The 27699-nt window shown below is 33.9% G+C and overlaps 4 protein-coding genes across 13 annotated transcripts; 3 read left to right on the plus strand and 1 right to left on the minus strand.

Moving 5' to 3' along the window:
* Positions 1–7024: 7024 nt before the first annotated feature.
* LOC136772794 (SH3 domain-binding protein 5 homolog) lies at positions 7025–10743 on the plus strand. 3 transcript variants are annotated; one of them, XM_066725926.1, is made up of 7 exons: positions 7025–7131; positions 7250–7713; positions 7901–7963; positions 8035–8172; positions 8236–8695; positions 8759–8922; positions 8994–10743. In XM_066725926.1, the coding sequence occupies exons 2-7, from the start codon at positions 7672–7674 to the stop codon at positions 9819–9821; spliced, it is 1695 nt and encodes a 564-aa protein (XP_066582023.1). In that variant the 5' UTR covers positions 7025–7131; positions 7250–7671; the 3' UTR covers positions 9822–10743. The 3 variants fall into 3 exon arrangements, with proteins under 3 accessions (XP_066582023.1, XP_066582025.1, XP_066582024.1); XM_066725928.1 differs by having other exon boundaries at positions 7130–7713; positions 8994–9203; positions 9320–9495; XM_066725927.1 differs by lacking the exon at positions 7025–7131 and having other exon boundaries at positions 7142–7561; positions 7662–7713.
* Positions 10744–10803: 60 nt separating this feature from the next.
* On the plus strand, positions 10804–12087 carry LOC136772796 (uncharacterized). The gene is made up of 3 exons (XM_066725930.1): positions 10804–11363; positions 11449–11695; positions 11763–12087. Exons 1-3 carry the CDS (start codon positions 10807–10809, stop codon positions 11949–11951), a joined length of 993 nt encoding a protein of 330 aa, XP_066582027.1. The 5' UTR covers positions 10804–10806; the 3' UTR covers positions 11952–12087.
* Dlish (Dachs ligand with SH3s) lies at positions 11979–14094 on the minus strand. The gene is made up of 5 exons (XM_066725929.1): positions 13854–14094; positions 13463–13776; positions 12774–13384; positions 12447–12705; positions 11979–12389 (listed from the first exon to the last, which is right to left on the minus strand). Exons 2-5 carry the CDS (start codon positions 13509–13511, stop codon positions 12115–12117), a joined length of 1194 nt encoding a protein of 397 aa, XP_066582026.1. The 5' UTR covers positions 13512–13776; positions 13854–14094; the 3' UTR covers positions 11979–12114.
* Positions 14095–15977: 1883 nt separating this feature from the next.
* On the plus strand, positions 15978–27654 carry Fancm (FA complementation group M). Of its 8 annotated transcripts, none has more exons than XM_066726420.1 (14): positions 15978–16815; positions 17038–17242; positions 17325–19890; positions 20018–20292; positions 20363–22430; positions 22523–23377; positions 23606–23759; positions 23842–23966; positions 24032–24142; positions 24470–24635; positions 24722–24876; positions 24947–25166; positions 25241–27336; positions 27439–27654. In XM_066726420.1, exons 6-14 carry the CDS (start codon positions 22541–22543, stop codon positions 27652–27654), a joined length of 4080 nt encoding a protein of 1359 aa, XP_066582517.1. In that variant the 5' UTR covers positions 15978–16815; positions 17038–17242; positions 17325–19890; positions 20018–20292; positions 20363–22430; positions 22523–22540. The 8 variants fall into 8 exon arrangements, with proteins under 8 accessions (XP_066582517.1, XP_066582518.1, XP_066582516.1 ...); XM_066726421.1 differs by having other exon boundaries at positions 20363–22413; XM_066726419.1 differs by having other exon boundaries at positions 20363–22368.
* The last annotated feature ends 45 nt before the right edge of the window (positions 27655–27699 follow it).

Raw genomic sequence — 27699 nt, forward strand, 5'->3', positions numbered from 1 at the left:
ATTCATTTAATTAAACCCGCACTGCGAAAAATATCCTCAATTAATGAATCATTTTTCATTATAACAATGGTTAAGTTTCGTTAATATAACAAATAAATTCATCGATTTAATAACGAATAGTTCATTACGTACTAAACTATTCGTTAAATGAATCAATGTATTTCTTTAATTAACTCACTTTTTTCATTCTTATAACAAAAACTTGTTCAATTATTTCAGTATTTTATGTGGGGTATAATTAAAGAATCACAATAATAAAACTACACTTGTGTGATTAAAATAAAGTATCTTTAATTATTATTATTCGCGAATAATTAACTGGTTGTCGATGATTACGACGAAAAAAAAACCGGCGCGCGCGATTCACCGACAACCACCACGTGTAGATTCGGAAACTGAACTGCCACTTTTGACAAGCAACGTGCTCGTCCAGAAGTGACGTAATCGAATCTGATTGGCTGGAGATTTGGCTACGCCAATCAGTGCGATTACTGACTTTCGGTTTGGATGATTTAAAGATGGGAGCCATTTTGGATTTAAAATGGCGACTGCTGATTAATTATCTGCATTTTTATAACCAATCAGCGATCAGCATTCTAAATTCAGCAAACAATTAAGCATTAAGCGTGTTTAGACAGCTTAGCACTGTGATAGCGCTGCTTAAAATTAAAATGCGCCATGATTGATCTCGAATTAACAGAATTGACCAATCATAATATAGCGTTAAGGTATTTGGATTGCTAATAAAAATGATTTTCTTAAAATGAAACCAGGCTAGCAATTGGCTAGTTTTACTGGCAAGTCCATTTAGGCAGACACTATGCAAAAAGTATCAGGCAAACGCCGCATAAAGCTAAAATTATTCTTAATTTTGTGGCTTGTCCTTTCATAGAATGAAAAAAGGCCTATTTATTCTTAAAGGGATCCTTCAGGCTCTCGTCGTAAGCCGCAATAATGAAAAGATGAAACGACTTGAATGTTAATCTACACATAACGTCGTATCATTGCCCAAAAGTTTCAACTTAATAGGTGCTTTCGAGGATTCCCTTAAAAATAGACAGAAAATAAATTTTATACATAGGCCAGGCGATAGAGCATTTTTGCATGACATAAATACTAACAGCAAACCGCCTGTGCGATTATATAGAAGGGGGTGCGTAGATTAATGGGTATATGTTTTTCACTCGAGTTTCGTGTCCGGCTAATTGTTATAAACCATTTAATGCCAAAAAATCGCATTTTTTTCAGTTTTTTGCTTGTAACTTTTTATCTAATGGAGCAATCTTAATGCCCCCGCGAAATAAAATGTAGAGCATTAAAATACGAAGAGATTGCCGGGTCAAAAGTCCTGATCGGATAATTAGCAGCGGGGAAAAATCGGAAAAACCGGAAAATTAGGCGTTTTTTCAAAAATTCATAACTCGGCCATTTTTTGAGCTGGAGCACCGGGCTTTTGGGAAAAAGTAGAGAATTGTAGGTAGTTTATGTGTGCAAAACCCTATTACTGTGAAACAATTACTTTAGTCATAGCAGCAGTTTGAATTTTCGAGAGCGCGATTTTCGAGCGAGGCTGTATGAAATTCTGTTGGGGTGATTTTAATTTTGAAACCAGATTTGAAAAGTTGACATCGTGCCCTACAAAACTGCAATTTCAGTTTTTCGATAAAATGCTTGTAAGTGGGTGAAAAAGCTACGTAAAGTCGGCGAAAAACGGCCGAGCGCGCATATATCTTCCCCGCCGCCGCCGGTCGGTCCTCCACTCCTCGACCGCGCGAGCGCGCTCGGCCGTTTTTCGCCGACTTTACGTAGCTTTTTCACCCACTTACAAGCATTTTATCGAAAAACTGAAATTGCAGTTTTGTAGGGCACGATGTCAACTTTTCAAATCTGGTTTCAAAATTAAAATCACCCCAACAGAATTTCATACAGCCTCGCTCGAAAATCGCGCTCTCGAAAATTCAAACTGCTGCTATGACTAAAGTAATTGTTTCACAGTAATAGGGTTTTGCACACATAAACTACCTACAATTCTCTACTTTTTCCCAAAAGCCCGGTGCTCCAGCTCAAAAAATGGCCGAGTTATGAATTTTTGAAAAAACGCCTAATTTTCCGGTTTTTCCGATTTTTCCCCGCTGCTAATTATCCGATCAGGACTTTTGACCCGGCAATCTCTTCGTATTTTAATGCTCTACATTTTATTTCGCGGGGGGCATTAAGATTGCTCCATTAGATAAAAAGTTACAAGCAAAAAACTGAAAAAAATGCGATTTTTTGGCATTAAATGGTTTATAACAATTAGCCGGACACGAAACTCGAGTGAAAAACATATACCCATTAATCTACGCACCCCCTTCTATATAATCGCACAGGCGGTTTGCTGTTAGTATTTATGTCATGCAAAAATGCTCTATCGCCTGGCCTATGTATAAAATTTATTTTCTGTCTATTTTTAAGGGAATCCTCGAAAGCACCTATTAAGTTGAAACTTTTGGGCAATGATACGACGTTATGTGTAGATTAACATTCAAGTCGTTTCATCTTTTCATTATTGCGGCTTACGACGAGAGCCTGAAGGATCCCTTTAAGAATAAATAGGCCTTTTTTCATTCTATGAAAGGACAAGCCACAAAATTAAGAATAATTTTAGCTTTATGCGGCGTTTGCCTGATACTTTTTGCATAGTGTCTGCCTAAATGGACTTGCCAGTAAAACTAGCCAATTGCTAGCCTGGTTTCATTTTAAGAAAATCATTTTTATTAGCAATCCAAATACCTTAACGCTATATTATGATTGGTCAATTCTGTTAATTCGAGATCAATCATGGCGCATTTTAATTTTAAGCAGCGCTATCACAGTGCTAAGCTGTCTAAACACGCTTAATGCTTAATTGTTTGCTGAATTTAGAATGCTGATCGCTGATTGGTTATAAAAATGCAGATAATTAATCAGCAGTCGCCATTTTAAATCCAAAATGGCTCCCATCTTTAAATCATCCAAACCGAAAGTCAGTAATCGCACTGATTGGCGTAGCCAAATCTCCAACCAATCAGATTCGATTACGTCACTTCTGGACGAGCACGTTGCTTGTCAAAAGTGGCAGTTCAGTTTCCGAATCTACACGTGGTGGTTGTCGGTGAATCGCGCGCGCCGGTTTTTTTTTCGTCGTAATCATCGACAACCAGTTAATTATTCGCGAATAATAATAATTAAAGATACTTTATTTTAATCACACAAGTGTAGTTTTATTATTGTGATTCTTTAATTATACCCCACATAAAATACTGAAATAATTGAACAAGTTTTTGTTATAAGAATGAAAAAAGTGAGTTAATATAAGAAATACATTGATTCATTTAACGAATAGTTTAGTACGTAATGAACTATTCGTTATTAAATCGATGAATTTATTTGTTATATTAACGAAACTTAACCATTGTTATAATGAAAAATGATTCATTAATTGAGGATATTTTTCGCAGTGCGGGTTTAATTAAATGAATACAATAGTGAAATATGCATAGTGTGATTAAAATTAAAGTATTTACGTTCGAAAAAAAATCGAAAATAAAGACAGTGCGCGGCGCGAGTGTTGTGGTAGTGCATCGTTTTGGTGGATGCAGCGGCCAAGGGCAACAGCCTCAAGGACTCTCATAGCCTGTAAGTACATTATTTTTCTTTTCAAGCTAGAAATAAACATCCAATTACAATCAAATAGATAGAATTTAATAACATGGAGTTCTTTTTGTTTCTTTTTGTTATAGTGGGCGACCTCACTTTGAGGTGTAAGTGCGCGAATCGAACGTCCGCGTCGCGGAGTGAATTTTTAAACCCGATTTTTCGCAGTACAGTTTGAAACTTTCGCGTCGCGAGTGCAATTTTTAATCTTCCGCGTCCGCGATTTTTAATTTGTTTAAATATCCGCGTCGCGTATGTAGTCTCGTTTAAAAAGTGCGCGTCGCGCCGCGTCGAAATAATACAATTATTTAAATATCGGGAGTGCCGTTTCCGTCATCGTCGTCATCTCCCGCAGACTGCAGCTCGACCATCGTTGGATTTTCGCCGAACGAGTGAGTCCCACGGGTAAAACTGTGGATTTTATTTATTTAACCTAAGAATGACCGAGAGAAGCTACCGGTAGCTTCCAATCGGTCCTTCTTCGGTTAAAACCATATTTTTCTTTTTTTTTTGTGTTTTCAGGTTTAGCTTTCCGATATAGGTAGGCCCCCTAGCTTTGCGTTTTAGGTAGGCATTATAGCTTTCGGTGTTAGGCAGGATTTCTTTTCAGGTTCTCATTGCGTTATTATATTTTGCGTGCGTGTGTTTTTTTCTTTCAGGTTCTTCGTTGCGTTAATATATTTTGCGTGCGTGTGTTTTCATTTCAGGTTCTTCGTTTACGTTATTATATTTTGCGTGCGTGTGTTTTCTTTTCAGGTTCTTCGTTTACGTTATTATATTTTGCGTGCGTGTGTTTTCTTTTCAGGTTCTTCGTTTACGTTATTATATTTTGCGTGCGTGTGTTTTCTTTTCAGGTTCTTCAATTGCGTTATCATATTTTGCGTGCGTGTGTATTTTCTTTCAGGTTTAGCTTTTCGATATAGGTAGGCTTTTTAGCTTTGCGTACTATAGGTAGGCGTTATAGCTTTCGGTGATAGGTAGGCTTTCTTTTTCAGGTTCCCATTTCCAAATTTTATTACCCTTCCCCTCCCTTCCAGGGGGTAAGAGCAAACATGCTCAGGAACGGAGTTACGCGCAATGAGTTTTGTTCGTTTTTGCCTTTTTCTTTCTAAATATATATGAATTATTTGTATATTAAAAATAAATTAAAACTTAAATCAAGCAAAAAGGAACAAACATAGCCTCTGCTCCGTTCAAGACCATTGCAATAGCCTTCGCGAGGTGCCCCTGATTTAGCAAAAAGCAATGGATCTAGAGGAGAGAAGGTACCTCGAAAAAATTACCTTCCTAGAAAAATATATTTTTGTCATTCTTTCATAGAAATTTTAAATTTAAGAATAGTTTTGACCCTGCGAAGAATTATAATATGTTGATAATTAATAATTAACGTAGTTGCACGCATGTGTGTGTGTTAATGCTTGCAACGATTAAGAGCAGAAGCCTCAATAGGCCAGTCAATAGAGATTTAAAATAGCCATTAATCTACGCACCCCCTTCTATATAATCGCACAGGCGGTTTGCTGTTAGTATTTATGTCATGCAAAAATGCTCTATCGCCTGGCCTAGCAGGACGAAAAGGAATTTTACTCGGCTCTTCGGCTAAACGAAAGTTAGATCGAGAGGGAGAGAGAGATCCGATAAAACTATGCCGTTCTCTCTCGAACTCGATGTATAGCGAAGATGTCCGAAGCTGAGCGATGGTAACCGAAGGAGGTTGCACACGCATTCGCACCACAGTAATGGTGTGTGTGCCTAACAAAGTGCTTTCCATTCGCGTCCGACAGATGACGTTAGTGGTTTTATGGAATTTTCAACTTCTAACAAACATCAGCGCCGCCTACCGGCAAGGATTATTTTAGGACAATGCCATGAGCAATCTCCCGTTTCATCTCTGGTTGTATCCCGCAAGGACAGAAACTGTAGCGTAGGATCCCGCAGTGAACAGAAACTATAGCGTAGGATCCCGCAGGGAACAGAAACTGTAGCGTAGTATCCTAAGGATACTACGCTATAGGAAAATTATACTACGGTAGTATAATTATACTACACTTGGCAACGCTGCTTGGTATGTACATAGGGTTCACCCTAAAACATCGTAGCATTGCTGTAGAGTAGAACGTCACGATAAGAGCAATTACCGCACCCCTATAATTTTTCTCCAAACCGATAAGGCTGTTTTCTAGGGGTGCGGTGTATACATATATGCGTACTTAAGCGCTAAAAATCTTTAAACAAACGTAACGTAAACTACATACATATATACTCAAAACGTTTTATGCGCGAATCGGACCGCACTGACCGCAGTCTAGAATTACTTTTTAGTTAATTCTTAAACACGGGTAATCAGCAAATGTATATGCATATGTTTTTACCATTTCTTCATTATTCATATTCGCCATCGCAACGCTCACTAGGACCCGGTCCACAAGCCTTGTTTAAACTGGATTAAGTTAATTTTGCTATATTTTATGTCACATAGAATATAGCATAATTAACTTAATCCAGTTTAAACAAGTCTTGCCTAGGTGGCTCATCGAATGGTGATAAAAATGGCCGCTTAAGAAAGTAAAACATTGGAGAAATAAAGATAGAGTGCAAGTGTAGGAAAAATAGAATAAATATAATTAATGAGTTATCATTAATGAAATTACTTTTACTATATGTTAGACACACTAAATATTAATTGCTATGACCAATTTTTTCAATGTTTTCCTTTCTAAATCAGTTCTCAATTCGCCACCAGTTGGTGCTGACTTTTGCGTGCGACAGCGATGAGCGAATTCATATTCGAACGCCCTTGTGATACCAACCTGTAAGAAAAAAATAGAACTATAGCTAAGAATGAACAAATAGAAAAACTCTTCCCTTCTAACTTTAAAGAAAATTTTCGGTGCCGGTATTAAGTGAAAATGATATATATATAGATATACTTTTATCATTACACGTATGTACCGATATTTATCGTTAACTTCTGCCTAACGATAGCGAAATTTGTCGGTAAGAGTTACAAAATTGCCCGAGAAGTGCCCCCCCGAGGGTCCTGGACTCCTGGACCTAAAATCTAATAATATATAAGCATAAAGAAAAAAGATCTCCCAGTCCCCTGGGTCCCCCCTAAGATCTCTACACTCTACACCTAAGCTGTGTTCGGATTGTTCGGAACTTCGGAAATTCTTTAAGCGGGTAAACCCGGGTACATTCGAGTAATTGGTAGTGGGGGTCGGCCGCCGTGTCTCTGAGTGAGATTCTACCCAATTCTACATACCTACAGCGGCTACAGCCTACTCTACACACTCTGCTATGTATGTTTGTATGTATGTACATACATACATATACTCTAGTTTCTCCCTCTCATCTGTTATTTCTCCGTTGCGCTCAGTTAAATACCCCTTCCCATCCTCGTTTTATTGCTTTTTATAAAACATCCGTAAAAGCACAGCGATCACCGAATATAAGGTACGGTTACTGCAGTTCCAAAATTAACAAAACATCGATAAATTCAGAAACTAATCTGAAATCTGAATAATATAAGCGTTAAAACGGAGATAACGGATTACAAATACTGAAATTACAGTTTTCTCGCCCGTACGCACCCATTGTTGACAGTGGCGACGTCGAAAGCATCGAAAGTTTCAAAGAATTCCATGAGTGAAACGTGAAGAACTGACCATGCGAAATGGGAGATGGGCTGAATGAGCTTTGCCCTTTTTCAATGGATTATTCATATCTCTGGTTAGATGCATAAAAGAGAAAGACAGGAAAAGAGTATTCACACATTGATTACCATCAAATTTACTAAAGAGATGAAATAGCTGAATTCACTTTGAAATTTGCTGACTTGAATCTTATTAAAAGCTACGAACTGCGTAGAATGAAAAATATCTGCGTGAGTCACTGGTTATTTCTTTTTTTTCTAAAGAATTGAGATAGCCATTAGTTTTCTTTTCATATAAATATAATGGATACGAGTTGACTTAATGTCGCAGATAGCGAAAAATGGATGTTGTGGACGAAGGCCCTTTGGACCCTCGTATACAGGTATTCTTAAATAATTTTTTGTTAGTAAGGCCCTACATCATAAAATAATTTTTGTTTGAGTAACTTTCTTCTACCCTCAAAGGTTATGTAGTCAATCACTCTAGACAAGAGAGTCTTTTTTTTAATTTCACTCAAGTGTTTAAGTACTTAAAAAGATTTGACATTCATTTTGTTTTTGTTAATACAGATCGAATTAGAAAACTTAAATGTAGCTACAGATAATATCAACAAGCTGGAAATTGAACTTGATGTAAGTCCAGCATCAAATCTGTTATTCTTTTTATTTGTTAATGATAATAATTACTAACAATTTATTTGTAGGAAGCTAATACAGCTCATAAACAGTTGTTATCAGAGATTTCTAGACGATTAACAGAGATATATAATAAACTAGGAGCAAGTTGTATAGAGAAATCAAGATGTTACTACGAAGCTTTGGATGCAGCCCAGCAAGCCAGGGTTAGTAAATTTAAAGCTTATTCATTTATTTTCATAAGGCATCTTATGTAATAATTTTTATAGGTGGAGTGTCAAAAACTGGCACAGTTGTTTCAAAGGGCTAATGAAATGCTGTCTGAGGCAAAAAAAAAAGTATCTTTGGCAGAAACTAAATTCATGGTACACCAGCACAATTGGAATTTTGATCAAACTTGGCAAGATGTATTAAATCAAGCAACCATAAAAGTCATGGATGCCGAGACGCAGAAGGCAGAGTATGAGAGAGAACATCAAAGGAAAGCGATGCTTTCTCATGAAGCTGAAAAGAAAGTACAGCAGCTAGAGGAAAAGCATCGTAGAGCAATACTTAAAGCCAGTCCATATTTTGAAATGAAAGCTCATTGTGATCAAATGTTAGCAACTCAAAAAGAAAGAGTGGATACCTTGAAAAAAGCAGTGAAAGAAGCCAAGACCAATTATTCCTCCAGTCTTAGAATTTTAGAAAATATTAGTAATCAAATCCATCAACAAAGAAGAGATTATGGTATTTATAGTAAAAACACTCAGTTTTTATTTCAAATATTAATATAATTATTTTTTCATTCAGATATACTATTTAATGGGCCTCGAGAACCAGGTGTTGGAGCTGAGCTTGTCAATGTAGAGGAAAACTTACATTACGAAACAGTTTTCAATAAATTAAAAGTAGGAAAAGTTAGTTCTTTTGCAAGTAACGAAAGTAAAAATGAGGAAAGGAAAACAGATATTCAAGTAAAAATTCATCAATTGATTTTTGTTGTAAAATTTATGTAATTCAGGGAAATAATAAGAAATATTTTTAGGACATTCATGAGCTTAGGCAACGAATAGATGTGCGATCTGCAGACGGAAGTGAAAGCACAAATAATCCATGGGAAGTTGAGTTAGAGGCTAGTATAGAAAAACTAAACAATTTATCGCTGGAGCGTTTTAATGAGCGCGATGAGAAAATCTCTTCAACAAGTTATCAGGATAACGAATCTAGTAGGCTTAACAAGCCGGAAATAGATACGGTATGTTTAGGAATTTCTGAGAGTATAGGAATAAAATCTGTCCTAGCAACCTCAGTAGAAGAAAGAGCAGCGTTGCCTGTGTCAACCTCACAAACATCTACGTCGTCTAATTCCAGTTCGACGAGGACGAGAACCGTTAAAACGCACAATCCAATTGAAAACGCAAAAGTAATAACTGCCTCATCATCATCAAAAACATCTAGATCATTGAACTCCAGTCCGACAGTGACGAAAAACTTTAAAATGCTCAATCCTGCTAAAAAAATAAAAGCAAAAACCACCTCATCACCTTCCGAAGCATCGAACTCGTTGAATTTCTTAACGATGACAACTAAAAATTTGAACCTTAGTACAAAATCGGAAGTTACTCCGAATGGAATCTCAAACGCGTGTGATAATTTTTTGAAGAAACATGATATTACTTCTAATAAGCTAGAAAGTAAAAACTCTAAAGCAGCCTTATGCTTGATAAAATCAAAAGTCGATGACATTATACTATCTCCTCAACACTTGAGTGAGAATTTTTCATTAAGAAAGTGTTCAAGCTATAATAATTTATATGATAGATCGTACAGTGCCAATACATTGTCTTCTACAAGCAAAAGAACAGATAAATGACCAACGTTAATAAAACTTAGTCGTAATGAAAACTTTTTGTATGTATTGTAAAATAGCGTAATATTCAGTGTCATTGATTGTTTTGATATTTTATCAAAGCAATCAGTGTGTTTAATGATAAAACGATAATTATTATATGTAAATAATTTTAATAGAATGGTGCTCGAGAAATATACTATTATTAATGAACTATCGACTAGCAGATAAGTCTAGGAAACGTCGTAAAAATGTTCAAAAGAGACTTATAAATCGTTTAAAAGTCTTTTGAAAATGTTTGCAACGTTTATTAAACTTTTGGTCTGCTTAGATTATTAACAAAAACTCGAAGAGCTACAGATCAATCGAATAATAAGGCTGATTGTTGGTTGTATTTTTATACTTTTCATGATTTCCTTGTTTTCTATTTATGGCTTGTATCTTATATTAGGATTATAATAATTATAATTATTCAGTTTTATAATTATGATTATCATTACATAATTAATAGCATAAATTATTATGTGAGATGAATTGCTATACGTCTGAATAATGATATTGTATAATTATTGATTGTTCTTTATTGTCTGTTATTTTATTGTATATTAAAAATCTAAGCTTGATAGATGAAGTAAACGCATAATAAGACAAGCAAACGACGATCGAAAATCTGTCAGTCTGATTTGCCAAAATTTCCTGTATGAATTTTGCATTTTTCATAAAATCTTACTATTTCCTAGATCTATTTATGCATATAGAAAGAACTTCTATCTTCTCATTGACAAATGTTTTACAACAGTTACACGACGAAAAAGGCACAATTGTTTGCATATGCTAGAAGTTGCGAGAATACAGTAAGTAATATGACCTTAACACACACAAGGTTAATTTTTGATGTTAATTCAATTACTTAACCGAAATTGTATTAAAATTATGATCAGCGATATCCATTAACCGCATTCGGTTAACAGATAGTTTTCACATGTAAGAATATTGCAAGAACAGCAATATGATTAACAACATCCAGGAAGACTTTTGTGAGAAAAACAGTTGTGCGAGTGTTATTTCGAAAAGCTCCCAAGAAACATTAAAAAAGCAATCTACATTTGTTCAGTACCAAAGCCAAGATTTCGAGAAGTACCCGAATCACGAGGATATAACAGGATCTACGAATGAAGAATTTTTACAGGATAATTATAAATATGAAAAAAGTCAATATTTTATGAAAGATAAAGACAATTTTCGTCAACATCAGCCACGAAGCTATTGCAGTTTGATCAGAAAGAATCATACCCGGCTAGACAGCAAATTATTCGAAACACTTGGTTCGAACTCTCAAAGTTCCAGTGTCGAATGTTCCCGCAGACCAATCCGATGTCCACGTGTTGATTGTGCTATAAATGTAGCATTCTCTTCCTTAACACATCACTTCATATTCGATCATCCCGAAGTCCCAATCATCAGCGTTGATCCTGGATCAAAGAACACTCTCAGCTTTAGCTTTTCCACTCTACCCTGCGAATCAAGCAGATGCTTGGCCCTTCTTTTAGTATCAGGAAAATTATCGTGCGTACAAAATCTGAATTGACAAAATTTATGTACCATTATGCTATATTAATATTAAAATATATTTTTGTATTTAAACGGAAAGAAGCTCTACAGCGAGGTTATTTAATGGGAGCCAGGTCCATCCTAAATACAGAAATCGTTTACCGTTACCAATACTGGCAGCAAGGTTACATTGTACCAGTAGATGTGGTACTAGATCATGCGTCACTAAACACGATGAAAGTCACGTCGAAGGAGAGCGCAAAAACTGCGAGGGTGATGTTATCATTGTGTGGCTTGCAGGTTTAGATATTGGCAGTTCTGCGGATCCTTTGAGGTGTAGCATTCAGGTAAACTCTAAAATCTTTCTAGAAGTGCATTTTTCTCTACACTGAATCAGAGAAATCTTTAAACTAGGCTGTGGATGATGTGGATAATAATGAGTTCCGTTCAATGACTTATACTGGTCCAGTGAATTCTTTAAGAACAGCACAATGCCCTCAAGAAGTATTTTTATCTGGTGACTGCGTCACTCTTTACGAAGGTTTCGTAAATCATATCAGTCGTGAATCTTCTAGTCTCAATGTTAATGTCATCGTTTACTGATTTTTGTCAGTTTCGGAATAAGAATTTTCTGTTACACACATCAATAAATATCTTAGTTGCAAAAGAGAAAAGAACATGATTGATTTCTTAAAATGGTTATATTATGAAAAAACGTTTGAAAGGAGTAAAAAAAGATTAGTGCGGAGATGCTGAGTATTCAGGGTCACAAGCTTGTGGATGCTGGGGGTCGGGCATAAGCTTTAGGGATGAATCCATATTTTCTAGTTTTAGGTGCGTATGCCCATAGCCATCCGTCTACGGTTTGATTCTCCAGGTCGGCGTAGATCCAATCAGCGCGTCTCACTGATAAATCATCAGGCGCCTGCGCCTTGTAATCATAGAGCACGACCAATTCGGTACCGGTTATATCGTTTCGAAAATCTCGGAGATCTTTCTGGTGCAGTGATTCATGTCCCATTACGTTCCCATTGTTTGTACCTGTTACATATTTTTTTTAATAAATTATAATTATTAAGCAATATTTGGGCAAAATACCTAGGCTATATGTGTCAGCAGGGGTTGTAGTTGTTGTAGTGGTGGTGGCAGTTGTAGCATAAGAATGAAGTACATGTCCCGGATAAACGAAGCCCGATGGCACAAAACCCTCGTTACCGTCGCAATGACGAAGTACCCAAAACCAGTCAGGATCGTCTCGGTTTAGAACGGTGACGAATTCGCCTCTTTCAACACTAACATCATTCTCATCTCGAGCTACGAAAGTGTAAAGAACAATATATCTTCCAGCTGATGGATCCTGTAATTTAATTGAATACTGATTAAATGTTTATTCAACAAACGTTTCCGGTAATATTGCCCCTCTACCTTAAAGAATGGATGCACATCAGGCTGTGCAACAGATGGCATATTTTGGACGGAATTCTGAGATTGAGCTAAATTAGATCTATTAACATTTATATCGGCAGTCGTAATATTGCGGGCATAACTCTCGCAATCAGAAGCAGATCCTGTATCAGTCTGTTGTGCCTCAAGGCCCTGGGAACGCCCAGTACTAGTGAGATCCCCATCATCGCTGGACCTTGGCAATTTTTTCTTAACATTATTCATAAGAGTAGCCAAGGTAGACTCTGCTAGCTGGGAAGTATAGGGAGCACAATAAGAATGGGGCACAAAACCTTCCATTCTAGTATCAGCAGCAATCACATAAACCCAGTCATTTTCCCTGTAAAGAACATTTACCACTTGCCCTCGTTTCACTTGTAGCTCGTCATCAACGCAAGGAGCAAAATCATGAACAATGACCATTTTACTGTCTGGTGAAAGACCATTTTCCTTTTCAATGCCTACCCTAACCAAAGTTTCTATGCTAGCACTTCCTGTGATTCTGCCAGGTGGCAGGGGAACCCTAGACCCCAGACCTAGTCCTGTACCAACTCCGATGGAATCTTTTTCCAGATTGAAATTATGTACACCAGCTATAGTAGAAACAAATTTTTAGAGTCTTGTATATTGGAAGAAAATAATTTGAAATAATATTAGGACGGTTTACTTACGCTTCTTTTTCTTTCCTCGGCGTATACGAACCGGGCATAGGAATGCCATTTTAAAAAGTTATTTTTTCAACCTTTCTACATAATCAGATCAGTTAACCAAGAACAATCAACATTTTTTCGGAGAAATCATCTTTATTCAAATTTCCAAGCGATTCATTTCTCAAATTGAAGCCACTATAATCCACTTCTGCCTTTTCACAAACTTTAACCAGTTTCTCTAAGATTTTTTTCTTTTTCTACCAAACGGTATTTAATGGCTGCTCCAACGTCCAATTAAAAGTTACAAATTAAGCTCTTTCTTTTTAGAGATGCCACTAAGATAAAATTGTTTAATATTTGTATCAACAAACATTTTGACAACAAACAAAAATTATTTGTATACATAACCTACCCAATACCCCTTCAACCCCCGACTACCTGTTGCAATCTGTTGCTATTGGCATGAAAGGGAAGAAGTGTATGCTCATGCTCACTGCTAAGCCTACTCAAATGCTCAATCAGGTGTCAGATATACTTTTAAGCAACAATTTGCTGTAAAATATACAAATATGAGTATTATAAGTTGAACCAAGAAGGGATCAGAATAAAGTGGAGAGTACGTGGAGACCGTGGAGTGTGAACGTAAATCTTATCTCCAGTAATCTCCACTGCTCTCTCTCTCTCTCTCTAACGTATTACGAAATACATATACGTAGTATGTACAATTTTTTTCCAAGTCCCTCCCTATTTGCGTTCTGTTCAGGAATTGCCTTAATAGCGCTGAGCGCTGATGCGCCTGATATGTTGCTTGTTGACCCTGTTGCTTTTGACTCTGAAAGGCCTGACAGCACAGCAATTGTATAACATGTCAATACTAGAATTGTACAAGTATTAATATCAGAGATGAAACGGGAGATTGCTCATGCGAGGTCCCGAGGCAATCCCTACCGGTAGGCGGCGCTGGTGTTGGCAAACGCGTGTCTCAGGTCTCAGGTCCATCTAACCCCTAACGCCATCTATCGGAAGAGACCACGAAGCACGAGCGTTAAGCTTAGAATAGGGTAAAACATATATGCATTGTTGCCAGAAAGCGGAATAAAGAGAGAGCGGAGATATTTTCTCGGACCTCTCTGTCTTTCTCGCTGTTAGCTTCTAGCAGAAGAGTCGAGGCAAAATCTTTCCGTTTCGCTTTGCCGAAAATCTACCAATAATCGATGTCATTTATATTTGCAGGCCAATGCCTTTATACATGATTTTTTCAGCATATTTATTTATCAGCATTGACTTATTTAAATCAATAATAAATTAAGGAAATGCGTATTTGATATATAATAATTATTTTAACTATAATTTCATCGTTATATTTCGCTTATTTCCGTAAAATCTGCATTTCTTTAGTTTATTATTGATTATTGTAAGTCAATGGCAATTAAAAAAAATTTAATCTTAAAAAAAAAAAAAAAGTACCGATCAGGAATCGAACCCGGACCCACGAATCGCCAAGCGATTACCTTACCGCCTAGACCACGAGGCTTCTTCAGAGCACCGTAAACAGATAGTCTTTTTAAGGGCTTGAAATCTTCTTTTAAACCATATAAATAAACGAGCAACCGACAGCTTTATTCATTATTATTCTGTCATAATGGTACACAAATTAAGGAATAATTATATTTTGAATAGTTTTCAAAAGCTTTTCCAATAGCCAAGAACGAAGATAAATAATCAACGCTCGCAGTTTCCGTTCTTGGTTATTGGAAAAGCTTTTGAAAATCTACATTATATAATTATTCTTTAATTTGTGTACCATTATCATAGAATAATAATGAATAAAGATGTCGGTTCTTCGTTTATTTATATGTTTCAATAGAAGATTTCAAGCCCTTAAAAAGACTATCTGTTTACGGTGCACTGAAGAAGCCTCGTGGTCTAGGCGGTAAGGTAATCGCGTGGCGATTCGTGGGTCCGGGTTCGATTCCTGATCGCTACTTTTTTTTTTTTTTTAAGATTAAATTTTTTTTAATTGCCATTGACTTACAATAATCAATAATAAACTAAAGAAATGCAGATTTTACGGAAATAAGCGAAATATAACGATGAAATTATAGTTAAAATAATTATTATATATCAAATACGCATTTCCTTAATTTATTATTGATTTAAATAAGTCAATGCTGATAAATAAATATGCTGAAAAAATCATGTATAAAGGCATTGGCCTGCAAATTAGTGCAAATATAAATGACATCGAATATTGGTAGATTTTCGACAAAGCAAAACGGAAAGATTTTGCCTCGACTCTTCTGCTAGAAGCTAACAGCGAGAAAGACAGAGAGGTCCGAGAAAATATCTCCGCTCTCTCTTTATTCCGCTTTCTGGCAACAATGCATATATGTTTTACCCTATTCTAAGCTTAACGCTCGTGCTTCGTGGTCTCTTCCGATAGATGGCGTTAGGGGTTAGATGGACCTGAGACACGCGTTTGCCAACACCAGCGCCGCCTACCGGTAGGAATTGCCTCGGGACCTCGCATGAGCAATCTCCCGTTTCATCTCTGTTAATATCAGCTCAAGCACGTGGTTCATATAGAGTCCCAGAGAGGCTATCTTCAACGGCCTGCGGGGTCGAATGGTATAAAGCAGCATAATATATTTAAAGTATAAACAATTTTGTCTCTATTAAGTAAATCTAAGCACATCGAACAATAGTTATATCATTACCGGTTAGAAACTACTTGGGTTGAAGGTCTAACCTTCTCCCCGGGAGTTCATATAACCACTCAGCCTGAGCATTACAAAATCAATCGTTATAAATTATATTGTCTTATGAATTCTGAGAAATTTAATAAGAAATAGTGATATAAGCAGACTAAATCAAGTGATTAGCTTTCTGCCAGGAATCTTACAACAGAAGAACAAGTAAATTTACAAAAAAAAAAAAAAAAAAACCAATATGGAGTTCATCAAACATTCCAATAATATGCATATAAGCGAAAATGGCCAGGAAGGCTACTCCTCAAGAAATGAGACAGAAGATAGAAGAGATATTCAACAAAACACAAAATACATCAATAAAGCAAGGGAACAAATAGAAAATAGATACAATGGAGATCATACAGGCCCATATGTAGTAAACCTGATTTCATCAAGAGAAGCAGATAACCTAGGTAATTACCATCTAATGAAGGTAAGCCAAATAATTAAATCATATTTTAAGGAAGATTACAGCTTATCAAAGGTGAACTACAATACTATAAAAATTAAGCTCAATAACTACAAACATGCAAACAAATTGGTGGAGTTACAATATAAAGTGGAACATCGTGACTGGATTTTCTATATCCCAAACAACGCTATAGCTAGAATTGGAATAGCAAGGTACGTTCTTACAGACTTAAGTCTGGATGAAATTAAAAATGATATAAACTCCAATAAAAACAACTCCCAAGCCATTTCCTTGGAACGCCTAACAAGATGGGACCATACTAACAAAGTACCTATTCCCACAAATACTATAAAGATAACATTCCTCACTAATATTCTGCCTTCATATATATATATTTTTAATGTGAAACTAAGGTTAAAACCATTTATTGATAGGATCAAAAAATGTCAGAAATGCCAAAGATTCGGTCACACCAAGATACAGTGTCGTGGACATGAAAGATGTCAGAAGTGTGCAGGGGACCATACACAGGACAAATGCACAAACAAAATTAGATGTGGAAACTGCCACAAAACAAATGAACATGAAAGCCTCAGTAATCTGTGTCCTACGCTTAGATACCTTAAATTAATAAAAAAGGTAAGAGCCTATAATAACTGTAATAATAAAGAAGCGAAAAAGTTTATAAACGGACAAAGATTCACTACTGAATTTGAAATAGATAGTTACTTTGAAAGGTCTAACAACGATAAAAACAACTACTTATTCGAATGGATTAATATATATATGGAGAAAAGGAATAATAATATGACTTTTACAACCAATAATAATGAAACAACAGAAGAATTGATTGCATATCAATCGGAAACAGTTCCATCAAAACATCAAGAAGACAAATTAAATAATAAAGTCTCAAGAAAGAAGGAATATATGGGAAACAAAGAAGAACATGAAGAAACCCACACACCAATAAGCATACCGGAGATATATCAAGATATAGATATTGATAAAGAAATTAATCCAGAAAGGGAGAAAATGATTATCCAAGAAATGGAACCCTCTGAAACAATTAATTCTAACATAGATATTTCCCAATCATTGGAAGATTTTGTTTTTGCTGAATTAAACAATATTAAGGAATCAATAAAGGATAGTACAAGTACTCAAGAAATTTCAGATTTCAATTATAATTCTCAACAATCAGAGAAACTAAATTCACCTCATGATGTAATCAACGTACTAGATATTAACACTAAGAAACAAGACCACATTTCAAAATTGCCTAAAATAACAAAAATATCGAAAAGAAATACTGATCATATAATTAAAAAGAAGAAAACGGATATTAGAGACCTGGCCCGCAATTTATATTTTCATAAAGAAGGGTAAATAATAAGGTTAAACTAAATAACAAATAATAAAAATAATAACATTACACAAACGAAAGGATTAACCAACTAAAATGAGCCAAAAAAAAAAAAAAAAACTCAGATATGGTAGTAACATTAACCCTATGGAACTCAAGAAGTATTAAATACAAAAAAGGTTCGGTGTTACAAATTATCAATAACAACAACAGTGATATAATCTGTCTAACGGAAACATGGCTCTCACAAAATGATGCATTTTACATTAATGGATATAAGATAAATAGAAAAGACAGGGATAGTAATGGAGGGGGAATAGCTACACTTATAAGAAATGATGTGTTAGCATACACAGTTCCTCTAGACACAAGTAAAATTAGCATAAAAGAAATAAACTGTACCAAAATATCAATCAAAAATCGAAGCATATATATAGTGCTTATATATAATAAGCCAAATAACTATATAAGAGAAACAGAACTTAACATCCTACTAAAGGAAATTGAGGCAATCACAAAAAATAAAAAGAATTTTATAATACTGGGAGATTTAAACTGTCAACACAACAATTGGGGATGCTCAAGAAACAATTCTAACGGAATTACACTAAATAAATTTCTGGAGAAAAATGACCTTATAGTAGCTAATAAAAATAAATCCACCCTAAACAGTCACCCAAACATTACAAGTATCCCAGATGTAATAATACTTCACAAAAACTTCCCAGAAATAGATTCATATATGACTATGGTGGATGAAGTTAACTATGATAGCGATCACTATCCAATCACGATTAAATTGTCATTAGGAGATTACAATGAAAATATATCATACAGGAAAAAGATAAATCACAAAAAATTAAATACCAGCATATTCGACAAAGAAATAAATAGCGAAATAGTAGCTTCGGAAATCAACAACAATAATTTCTTAATAGAATATAATACTCTATACAAAACATTAATAGAAATAATAATAGAAGCAAGGGGATTATATGAAGACCAAAACAACTTAAAATTACAGATGAAAAAGAAAAATAAAAAATCTATTCCGAAATCATGGTGGGACGACGAATGCAAAGAAGCTTGGTTATTGAAAAACATTGCATATAAACATTACTTATTAAACACATCCCAACAAAACCTAGAAATTTATAATGAAAGGAATAAGGATTTTACAAAAATAATAAGAAATAAAAAACGTGATTCATTTAATAATTTTATTGAAGGTATAAATTTCAAAACATCGATAAAAGAAGTTTGGAATAAAATAAAAATGCTAAAAAACTCAAGATACTTAGGAGAAAATATCATAATAGAAGCCCCATTAGAGAAATCACTAATGAACACTATACGTGATTTGATACCACCAACAGTTAATATACTACCAGACTTTAAAACCAGACAAGACCTATACACAGAAAATAGTGGAACCTTCACTCCAACATGTAAATGGGACAACAGCAACATCACCCTAAAGGAATTGGATTTCGCCATTAAGAATCTAAAACCTTCCTCGTCTCCGGGAAGAGACATAATTGATAACAAAATCCTTAAGAGATTAAACCTAAATTGGAAAAATAGATTACTATCTATATTTAACCAGATACTACAAACAGGAGATTTTCCCAAACAATGGAACGAAATGGACACAATCCTATTAAAAAAGGATAAATCAGATAAATTCAGGCCAATATCTCTACAAAGTTGTGTGAAGAAACTATATGAAAAAACCTTAACAGAGAGGCTAAAGAAATATATTGAATTAAACAAAATTCTACCAGACTATCAATTTGGCTTCAGAACAAGTAAATCATGCAATGACTGTCTGATAATATTTTCATCCCACATATATCAGGCATTCATAACCAGATCCAATCTAATCGCTACATTCCTAGATATTCAGGCAGCATTTGACAAGGTTATACCACACATCCTAATTGAAATCCTTAAAGAACTCCATATACCTGAAAATATTCTTAAATATATATTCCACACACTAATAGACAGAAATATAAAATACTATTATAACAATACATTCATTACAGAAGGCAACTCATCTATTGGAGTACCGCAAGGCTCCTCACTAAGCCCAATACTGTTTAATATATACGTCAGCAAACTGCAGAAAGGATTGACGGGAAATTGTAAAATGATGCAATACGCGGACGATATAATAATATATACGATAGAGACAAACCTAGAAAAAGCAACATTGGACATGAAGGAATCGATAAACAACATTCATCAATACCTAAAGGATATAGGTATGAAGATATCTGTAGACAAGTCTTCACTGATGCACTTCACAAGGAAAATATCTGTAAATAAAATAAGAGAGTTACAAGTAAACTTTGGCAAAATCAAATTTGTAACTAAACAAAAATTCTTAGGTGTCACATTTGATGAAAAACTACTATGGGACCAGCACTTTAAATCAGCAAAAGGAAAATTCATCCCAATGTTCAATCTGATAAAATGGCTCACACACTCCAAATGGGGATGTAATCCAGAAACCTTACTGAAAATCATTAACACCCTAATAAGACCGAAAATAGAATGGGGGTCCATAATATTCCTAAATCCTTCTAATAATACGGTTCTTAACTCATATGATAGTCTAACGCTAACAATAATAAAGAAAGTTCTAGGGATTTTCCCATCTGCATCCAATAATATAGCATGGTTCTTATCCAATGACATTAATATACTAGCCAAGACTAAGATTAATCTAAATAAAATGATACTATACAGACTAACTATAGCCAATCACCCAACCATACTAGCAATTAAGGAACTAGACAATCTAATCAAATCCAACCAACATACATCAAGAAGATATATTCCATTCTATATATACTCCTTTAGGGAATTGGCGAAATGGTATAGAAATATTCCAATTTACAAGGCATCATCAGAGCTCCTAATACCACAATTCAATAAAGACAAGGTTCTGGATACAAATATAGAAATAGGAACAACTTTAAAACATTCCACAAACCCAGATACACAATACAATAAGTTATTGTCAGAGATCAAGCAAAAAATGACAAAATTTTCAGGTCTCTACTACACGGACGGCTCCAAAAAAGGGAATTTTCCATTAGGACAATGCTACTCCGCTGTGGTGGATCAGGAAAATAAAATAATACATAGACTAAAATTAAATGACCTAAATGACATTTTCTCGGCTGAACTTTCAGCAATATGGTTCACTCTCATAAAGATCAAAAAAGAGATTATCAATAAAAAGGAAAATAATGATCAAGACATTAGTAACTTTATAATAGTAACAGACTCTTTATCTTCAATCAAGAAAATAGAGTCTATGAACTATAAAGGTATACATAATTTCTTCCTAATCAACATAAACCTAATTCTGGCAGAATTGGAAAATTTAAACACAAAAATAACAATGATTTGGATACCCAGTCACAGAGGGATAAAAGGAAATGAGCTGGTAGACAAAATAACCAAGAACAACAATATTAACCCACAACTAAATATACAAACCATAGACCCAAGGAACATACTAGATCTAGAAAAGACCAAGATAATAAAAGAATTCAATGACAAAACGTCAACCCCAAAAAACGATACAGAAATTCGTTTTTTTAGGGTTTTTAAAAAGGCTAAAGAGAAAACCTATTGGTTTAATAGTGACATTATAACCAGGAAACAGATATCCACCATTAACAGAATAATGAATAATCAATATACAACTAACTACTACCTACATAAAATAGGACAAATTGAATCACCACTATGTGAATGCTCCCTAAGAGTAAATCAAACATTAGACCACATATTTTGGGACTGCCCAATTTGGGATGAAAAAAGATATCTCATGATAAAAGTAATAGAAAACTGTCATTCACCACATGAATTTAACATTCTAAAAATTATAGAACAAATAGATCTAGCTCATGTAAAAATCCTATGCAATTTTCTTAACAAACCATAAAAAAAAAAAAAAAAAAAATAAAAAATAAATAAAAACAATAAAAAATAATAATTTGAAGATTAAATTAGCAAATCCCAAATAATAAGTTTGAGATAAGTTTGTGATACTAAATGTTAGAAAGGTAAAATAATGAACAAACATTGTCATTACAAACACATTGAATATTAAACCAGAAGACAAACACAACAATAGTAAATTCCCTGGAAAATCACCTATTAAGGTGGTATCCATTGAAAAGAAAAGAAAGAAAATATCAGCTCTGGCATTATTTATATAGCAACATTCATGGTCAGTCAGCGCGCTAATTCTACGATGTTAAGTATTTCAACAATTTTTAAAAACTTATGGACATGAGGAGGACGGATGAAATGCAGGAGTTGTGTATTATTTGTTAAAATCATTCGTTTGCTCGTTTATATTTATATTTTGATACTTGTAAGAACTGAATTAATGTACTTATACATACATAAAAAGAATGAAGTAAAGAAATTTATCATGTACATTATTTAATAATTTTCTATTTAATTATTATAACACATAGAATTTGTATCTGTATATAATTTATTTAATTAAACTGGTACAATTTTAGGCTAGAAATATATAGAAAATGACAGCCAGAATGGAGTTGACACAAAACTGTTGTACGTCTGATGATCCACAAACAAGTGGATTTGATATGTCAGCTGGGAAGACATGGATTTATCCAGAAAATTATCCTATGAGAGATTATCAGTTCAGCATTGTGAAAACTGCTTTGCTCAATAATACTTTGGTTTGCCTACCTACTGGTCTTGGGAAGACTTTTATTGCTGCTGTGGTTATGTTTAATTTTTGGAGATGGTACCCTAAAGGAAAAATAGTTTTTCTAGCACCAACTAGGCCACTTGTTGCGCAACAAATTAATGCCTGCTACAATATCATGGGAATACCAGTATCAGAATCTGTAGAATTAACAGGGCAAACTGCCCAGGAAAAAAGAAAAGTAGCTTGGTCTCAAAAAAGAGTAATATTTGCAACACCTCAAGTGTTTCAAAAAGATCTTGAAAAAGACATTATTTCTTACGAAGCAGTAAAATGTGTTGTGATTGATGAAGCTCATAAAGCACTTGGAAAACATTCTTATCATGAATGTATCAAAATGTTACATAGTAAAAATCAATATTTCAGAGTATTAGCACTATCTGCTACACCAGGAAACAAATTAGATAAGGTGCATGAGATCTTAAAAAATTTGCTTATTTCACAATTAGAGTTAAGAGATGACACTTCTCCTGATATAATACCTTATATTAATGAAAGAAAACTTGAAATAATTGTAATTCCATTGACCACGGAATTAAATGCGTATAAAGAAAGATATATTAGAATCATGGATAGACACGTTAGGATTCTTATACAATACAACATACTTGGAGGTCAAACAGCAAATATTAATAAAGGAAAGGTAATATTAAAAAAAAATGTTATTAGCGAATAGAAGTATGTATCTGCAGAATAAGAGAAAGTATATGGTTTTACTTATAATAAAATATATTTTCTTGTTTTGCAAAACCATGATTATTGAACTTAATTATATAATGAAAAAAAATAATTTTTGTTTTATTCTTATTCAAAGCCTAACAAGTAATATAAATATAGATATTTTTTTATTTTCTTACAAATTTTCTTACAGATCTTTTATTTATTATCAGAGTTTAATAGAAAAACTGACAGAACTGGGAATTATGGTCAAATAATAAAAACATTAAATATTCTTTTAACCATGTATCATGCCTATGATTTATTGATTCGTCATGGACTTAGAGCTTTTTCAAATTTTTATAGTAGTAAGTAAGTGAACAGATATTTACATTACCTCTTCTTCAATGACATAAAATTACACACCAAAATTTTTTGTTTTTCCTTTAGATCATTCAGATAAATATTGGCTAAAGACTGAATGTGATTTGAAATATTTGCTTGAAGAAATTAGAAATTTTCTTGGCCCATTTCCAGAGATCGAATCAACATCCACTGGATTGTTTAATGGAGATGTTTGTATTATTTTCAAACATTTTTTTTTTTTTATGTTTTTCATTTAATTATTGCATTACTTTAGATTCCAGAGTGCATTAAATTTGGGCACAATAAGTTTTACAAACTGAAAGAAATACTGATTCAGCATTTCCAGAATGCAGATGAAAACACTAGAGCTATAGTATTTGTAGAGGTATGTATAATTGGTAAATGAAGATATCAGTGGATGTGTATGTGTGAAAGTGCTTATCACATAGTTAAATATGGGGTAATTCACCTTCTTCCATTTATTACCAGTTGCAGTTGAATATAGTTAACTCTTGGATCAATTAGAATTTCTTAAAATAAATTAAAGCTGCATACAATGCAACGATATAAAAAAAAAATAAAATAAAATAAAGTTAACATATAGTATATACTATATTCTACAAACTTTAAAAATATTTTTTAACAACTTTATCCATTGATGTCTTCAAATAATAATTTCATGATGATTATAGAATCACATTGATCATTTCAGTACAGAGATATAGTCAATGAAATATATGTATTACTTCTACAATCAAGGCCTTTGATAAGACCTCAAAAGTTTGTTGGTCAATCTGGATGCAAACAGAGGCAACAATTACAAGCTTTAGAGTATTTTAGAAACAATACTGTTAATGTTTTGATATCAACATCTATAGGTATGAAGTTAAGAATTTTCATTTTAAAATAAACAAATATTTACCAAATGTGTAATAGTTGATAAAAATTTTAATGGTTATTATAGGAGAAGAGGGATTGGATGTAGGGGAGGTAGATTTAATTATTTGCTTTGACATTTCTCAAAAATCGCCAATTCGGCTGGTGCAACGAATGGGGAGAACAGGTAGAAAACGAGATGGACATATTATTGTTTTAGTGACAGAAGGAAACGAACACGAAGTAAGAACTGTTTTAACATCTAAATACAAATGTATGCTACCTCAATGGTTTTTAATAGTAATTTTTTCAGGCATTTAGGTCTACAATGAGAAAACGAGATTCAATAAATAATAAGATTTTATGTACAACTAATATTGATACATCTTTATACACCAATAATCCACGTATGGTTCCTTTAAGTATAACTCCTGAATGCCATAAAATTCATATCATAATCGAAACTAAAGCACCAAAATTTTGGGAAAAGAGTACAAAAAGAACGAAATTCAAATCCAAAAATACAAAACCAAGTAATGTATTATAAATTTTAATTATTTAAACTGTATATTATTTATCAAATTCGTTAAATTTAAATTGCTTTCAGACGGAGTTATTAATGTACAGTTTAATTCTAATCAGTCATCAATGGATAAGTTTCTAAAGAGTGCACACACCAGTGAAAATCCAAGTACCTCTGAATTTTTACATCCAGCTTTAATTCAGTTTAGTGAACCCCAAAATCAAACTGAAACATCAAATATAAAATTACTGTCATCAGATAACGAAGCCGTAGATTTTTTAACGCTTTGCACAATCAAGCAATCAAAGATGGACATATCTGAAAGTGACCAAATTAATACGCTATACATTCCCGTTTATCCATCAATGATAAGTGATTTTTTTGACTTTGTTGTACCCTCTGAGGAAGTTTTGCACTGCCTAACCCATCTTGAAGACATAGAAAACTATGAAGCTCCATATACTGATAGTCAGCTTTATTGTTCCAATTCTAATAGTATATCTCTTAATATAACTCAACAGCAAAATGCACTGAGTGAATCAAAGTTTGAAGATTTATTGGATGATTCTTCAGATTCTATTTATGGTAATTCGGAGCAGCATAATATTAAAAAGGAAACAATTGAGAACAGGGAATTATCGGCAATCGATAGAAAATATTCACCGTTGGGAAATAATAAACAAAATTCGTTACATGAAAACGAAATTGAAGTGTGGGAAGAATTGGAGCCAGGGATTTTTGAAGATATTCTTGATGAGTCCAGTTTAGAAGAAAATAAGTCTCCCCCTGAAATTAAGCCTAAAGCAACAGTTGATCTGGAGCCTGGAATGTTTGAAGGTATAATGGATCAGTCATCCAATTCATCTGATGATATTAAAATTATTGAGCAAATTTCGGAGAAAATTTTATCTAAAGATAAATCAACAAATGATTCTGTTCTTACTCTTAGTCAAGCTCTTAATAAGGTAGAGGAAATTGTTATTTGTAATGAGAATGATTCTGGAAAACTAATGGAGGAAGCTAATATTTGCAAAATTGAAAAAACAAACAATGAATTAAGTAGTAAGTTGGTCTCTTTTAATGATGTGAAGATAGATAATATTCAATTGAATAATATCGATGGCAAGACTTCTACTTGTAGCGGTATAAAAATAAATAACAAAGATCTAAACGAAACTGACGGTAACGAAGATAATCAAAAATCATTAGTTAAAATAAATCTGGATATTGGTGATATTGAATGGAATAGTGACTTTGACGAGCCAGAATTAAAAATTGACCCTAATTTATCGTCATCAAAAACCAAAAGCACGAATTGCTTTCAACTTAGTCAACCACCTAAAGAAACGAGCAAGGCAAGTAATAACAATGAAGGCTGGATATCAGTAAAGCCTAAAATGAAATTAAATCTTCCGGTAAACAAAAATTCTGGAAGTTTGGCTAAGAAATTGTCTTCAATTAGGAGTTCTACACCGAAATCGAATCGAGTAGCAGCGGTGTACTTCGAAGATATTGGAGAATTTGAAGAAGATATGTTATTATTCGGTCAGGAATTGAGAAGCAATTATTTTCCAAAATCAAAGAAAAAACTGGACATGAGTGAGCCAAACACATCTAACAATGGTAATGAAGTTACTTTTGAACAGAAAAGTAAGTCGTCTTTGAACCAAAGTACTGTAAGCAATCGCAGTATAAGTGTTTCTTTACAAAATAGTGAAAAAGAATCTTCCGGAAAAAATTGCGAGGAATTGAACAGTAGTAAATTAACAGAACTAGATCAAAGCGAATTCGATGAAATTATTGCCCCACGAAACTATGTAAACCGTCAAGAAAAAAATAAGGATGTATTAACAAGCGATGAAGATAGAAATCGAAAGAAAAAGAGAAAGCGTATAAAAAAATGTGTAAACGAATTTTTGGATAATGAAGCTGAAGTTTCATCGGATAATACAATTTCCGATGATGAGAGCAGTGATATAATGGATGACAGTCTCCAAAACTTTGTCAGTCATACACAAAACATTTCTGATGCTGTAGATATGCGTGCTCATTATCTGCAGAGCCTTAGAAGTCCTGCTAATAAGCCTGGAAAGTTTTTTTTTAGGAAGCCTGAAAAGCATATTGAAACGATTGATTTATATTCACAGTCTTTGTCACAAGAAAACGATACATATATAAATGTAAGTTTATTTAATTTTGTAAAATCTATTTACCTCAATTAAACCATCACTTTTCTTTTAAATCAAAAATTATATTATAACTCCTGATTTTCTAACTTGCAGGATTCTTTTTGTGTAAGTGGTAACGAGGAAAATAGCGAAACGGAAGAAAATTCATTTGGGTACAGGAATTTAGAAAAAACCGAGAAAAAGATTAAAGAAATGAAAAGAAAGCGATGTGATTCTGAGGAAGAGGTCAAGAAAAAAAAACGAAAAAGAAGAGTTTTTGTATTGGAAAGCTCGATTAGCAGTGGAGATGAGGCACAGATGCAAACTTAAATTGAGTCGATTATACTAAAACGATTAAGATGCGAATATTGGTGA

Source organism: Prorops nasuta, unplaced genomic scaffold, assembly GCF_024137725.1.
Source record: "Prorops nasuta isolate Cenicafe-Biocafe unplaced genomic scaffold, Cenicafe_Pnas_1.2 PNAS00004, whole genome shotgun sequence".
Classification (NCBI taxonomy): domain Eukaryota; kingdom Metazoa; phylum Arthropoda; class Insecta; order Hymenoptera; family Bethylidae; genus Prorops; species Prorops nasuta.

Bases quoted from the DNA above. Each gene is read 5' to 3' on its own strand.
- LOC136772794 (XM_066725926.1), top strand. From the start codon at position 7,672: ATGGATGTTGTGGACGAAGGCCCTTTGGACCCTCGTATACAG. The intron at 8,173-8,235 runs GTTAGTAAATTT...TAATTTTTATAG, and splicing joins ATGCAGCCCAGCAAGCCAGG to GTGGAGTGTCAAAAACTGGC. The intron at 8,696-8,758 runs GTATTTATAGTA...TTTTTCATTCAG, and splicing joins TCAACAAAGAAGAGATTATG to ATATACTATTTAATGGGCCT.
- LOC136772796 (XM_066725930.1), top strand. From the start codon at position 10,807: ATGATTAACAACATCCAGGAAGACTTTTGTGAGAAAAACAGTTGTGCG. The intron at 11,364-11,448 runs GTGCGTACAAAA...TTAAACGGAAAG, and splicing joins TTAGTATCAGGAAAATTATC to AAGCTCTACAGCGAGGTTAT. The intron at 11,696-11,762 runs GTAAACTCTAAA...TCTTTAAACTAG, and splicing joins CTTTGAGGTGTAGCATTCAG to GCTGTGGATGATGTGGATAA.
- Dlish (XM_066725929.1), bottom strand. From the start codon at position 13,511: ATGGCATTCCTATGCCCGGTTCGTATACGCCGAGGAAAGAAAAAGAAG. The intron at 13,385-13,462 runs GTAAGTAAACCG...TTTCTACTATAG, and splicing joins CCGAGGAAAGAAAAAGAAGC to CTGGTGTACATAATTTCAAT. The intron at 12,706-12,773 runs GTAGAGGGGCAA...ATTAAATTACAG, and splicing joins ATGTGCATCCATTCTTTAAG to GATCCATCAGCTGGAAGATA.
- Fancm (XM_066726420.1), top strand. From the start codon at position 22,541: ATGACAGCCAGAATGGAGTTGACACAAAACTGTTGTACGTCTGATGAT. The intron at 23,378-23,605 runs GTAATATTAAAA...ATTTTCTTACAG, and splicing joins CAAATATTAATAAAGGAAAG to ATCTTTTATTTATTATCAGA. The intron at 25,167-25,240 runs GTAATGTATTAT...AATTGCTTTCAG, and splicing joins ATCCAAAAATACAAAACCAA to ACGGAGTTATTAATGTACAG.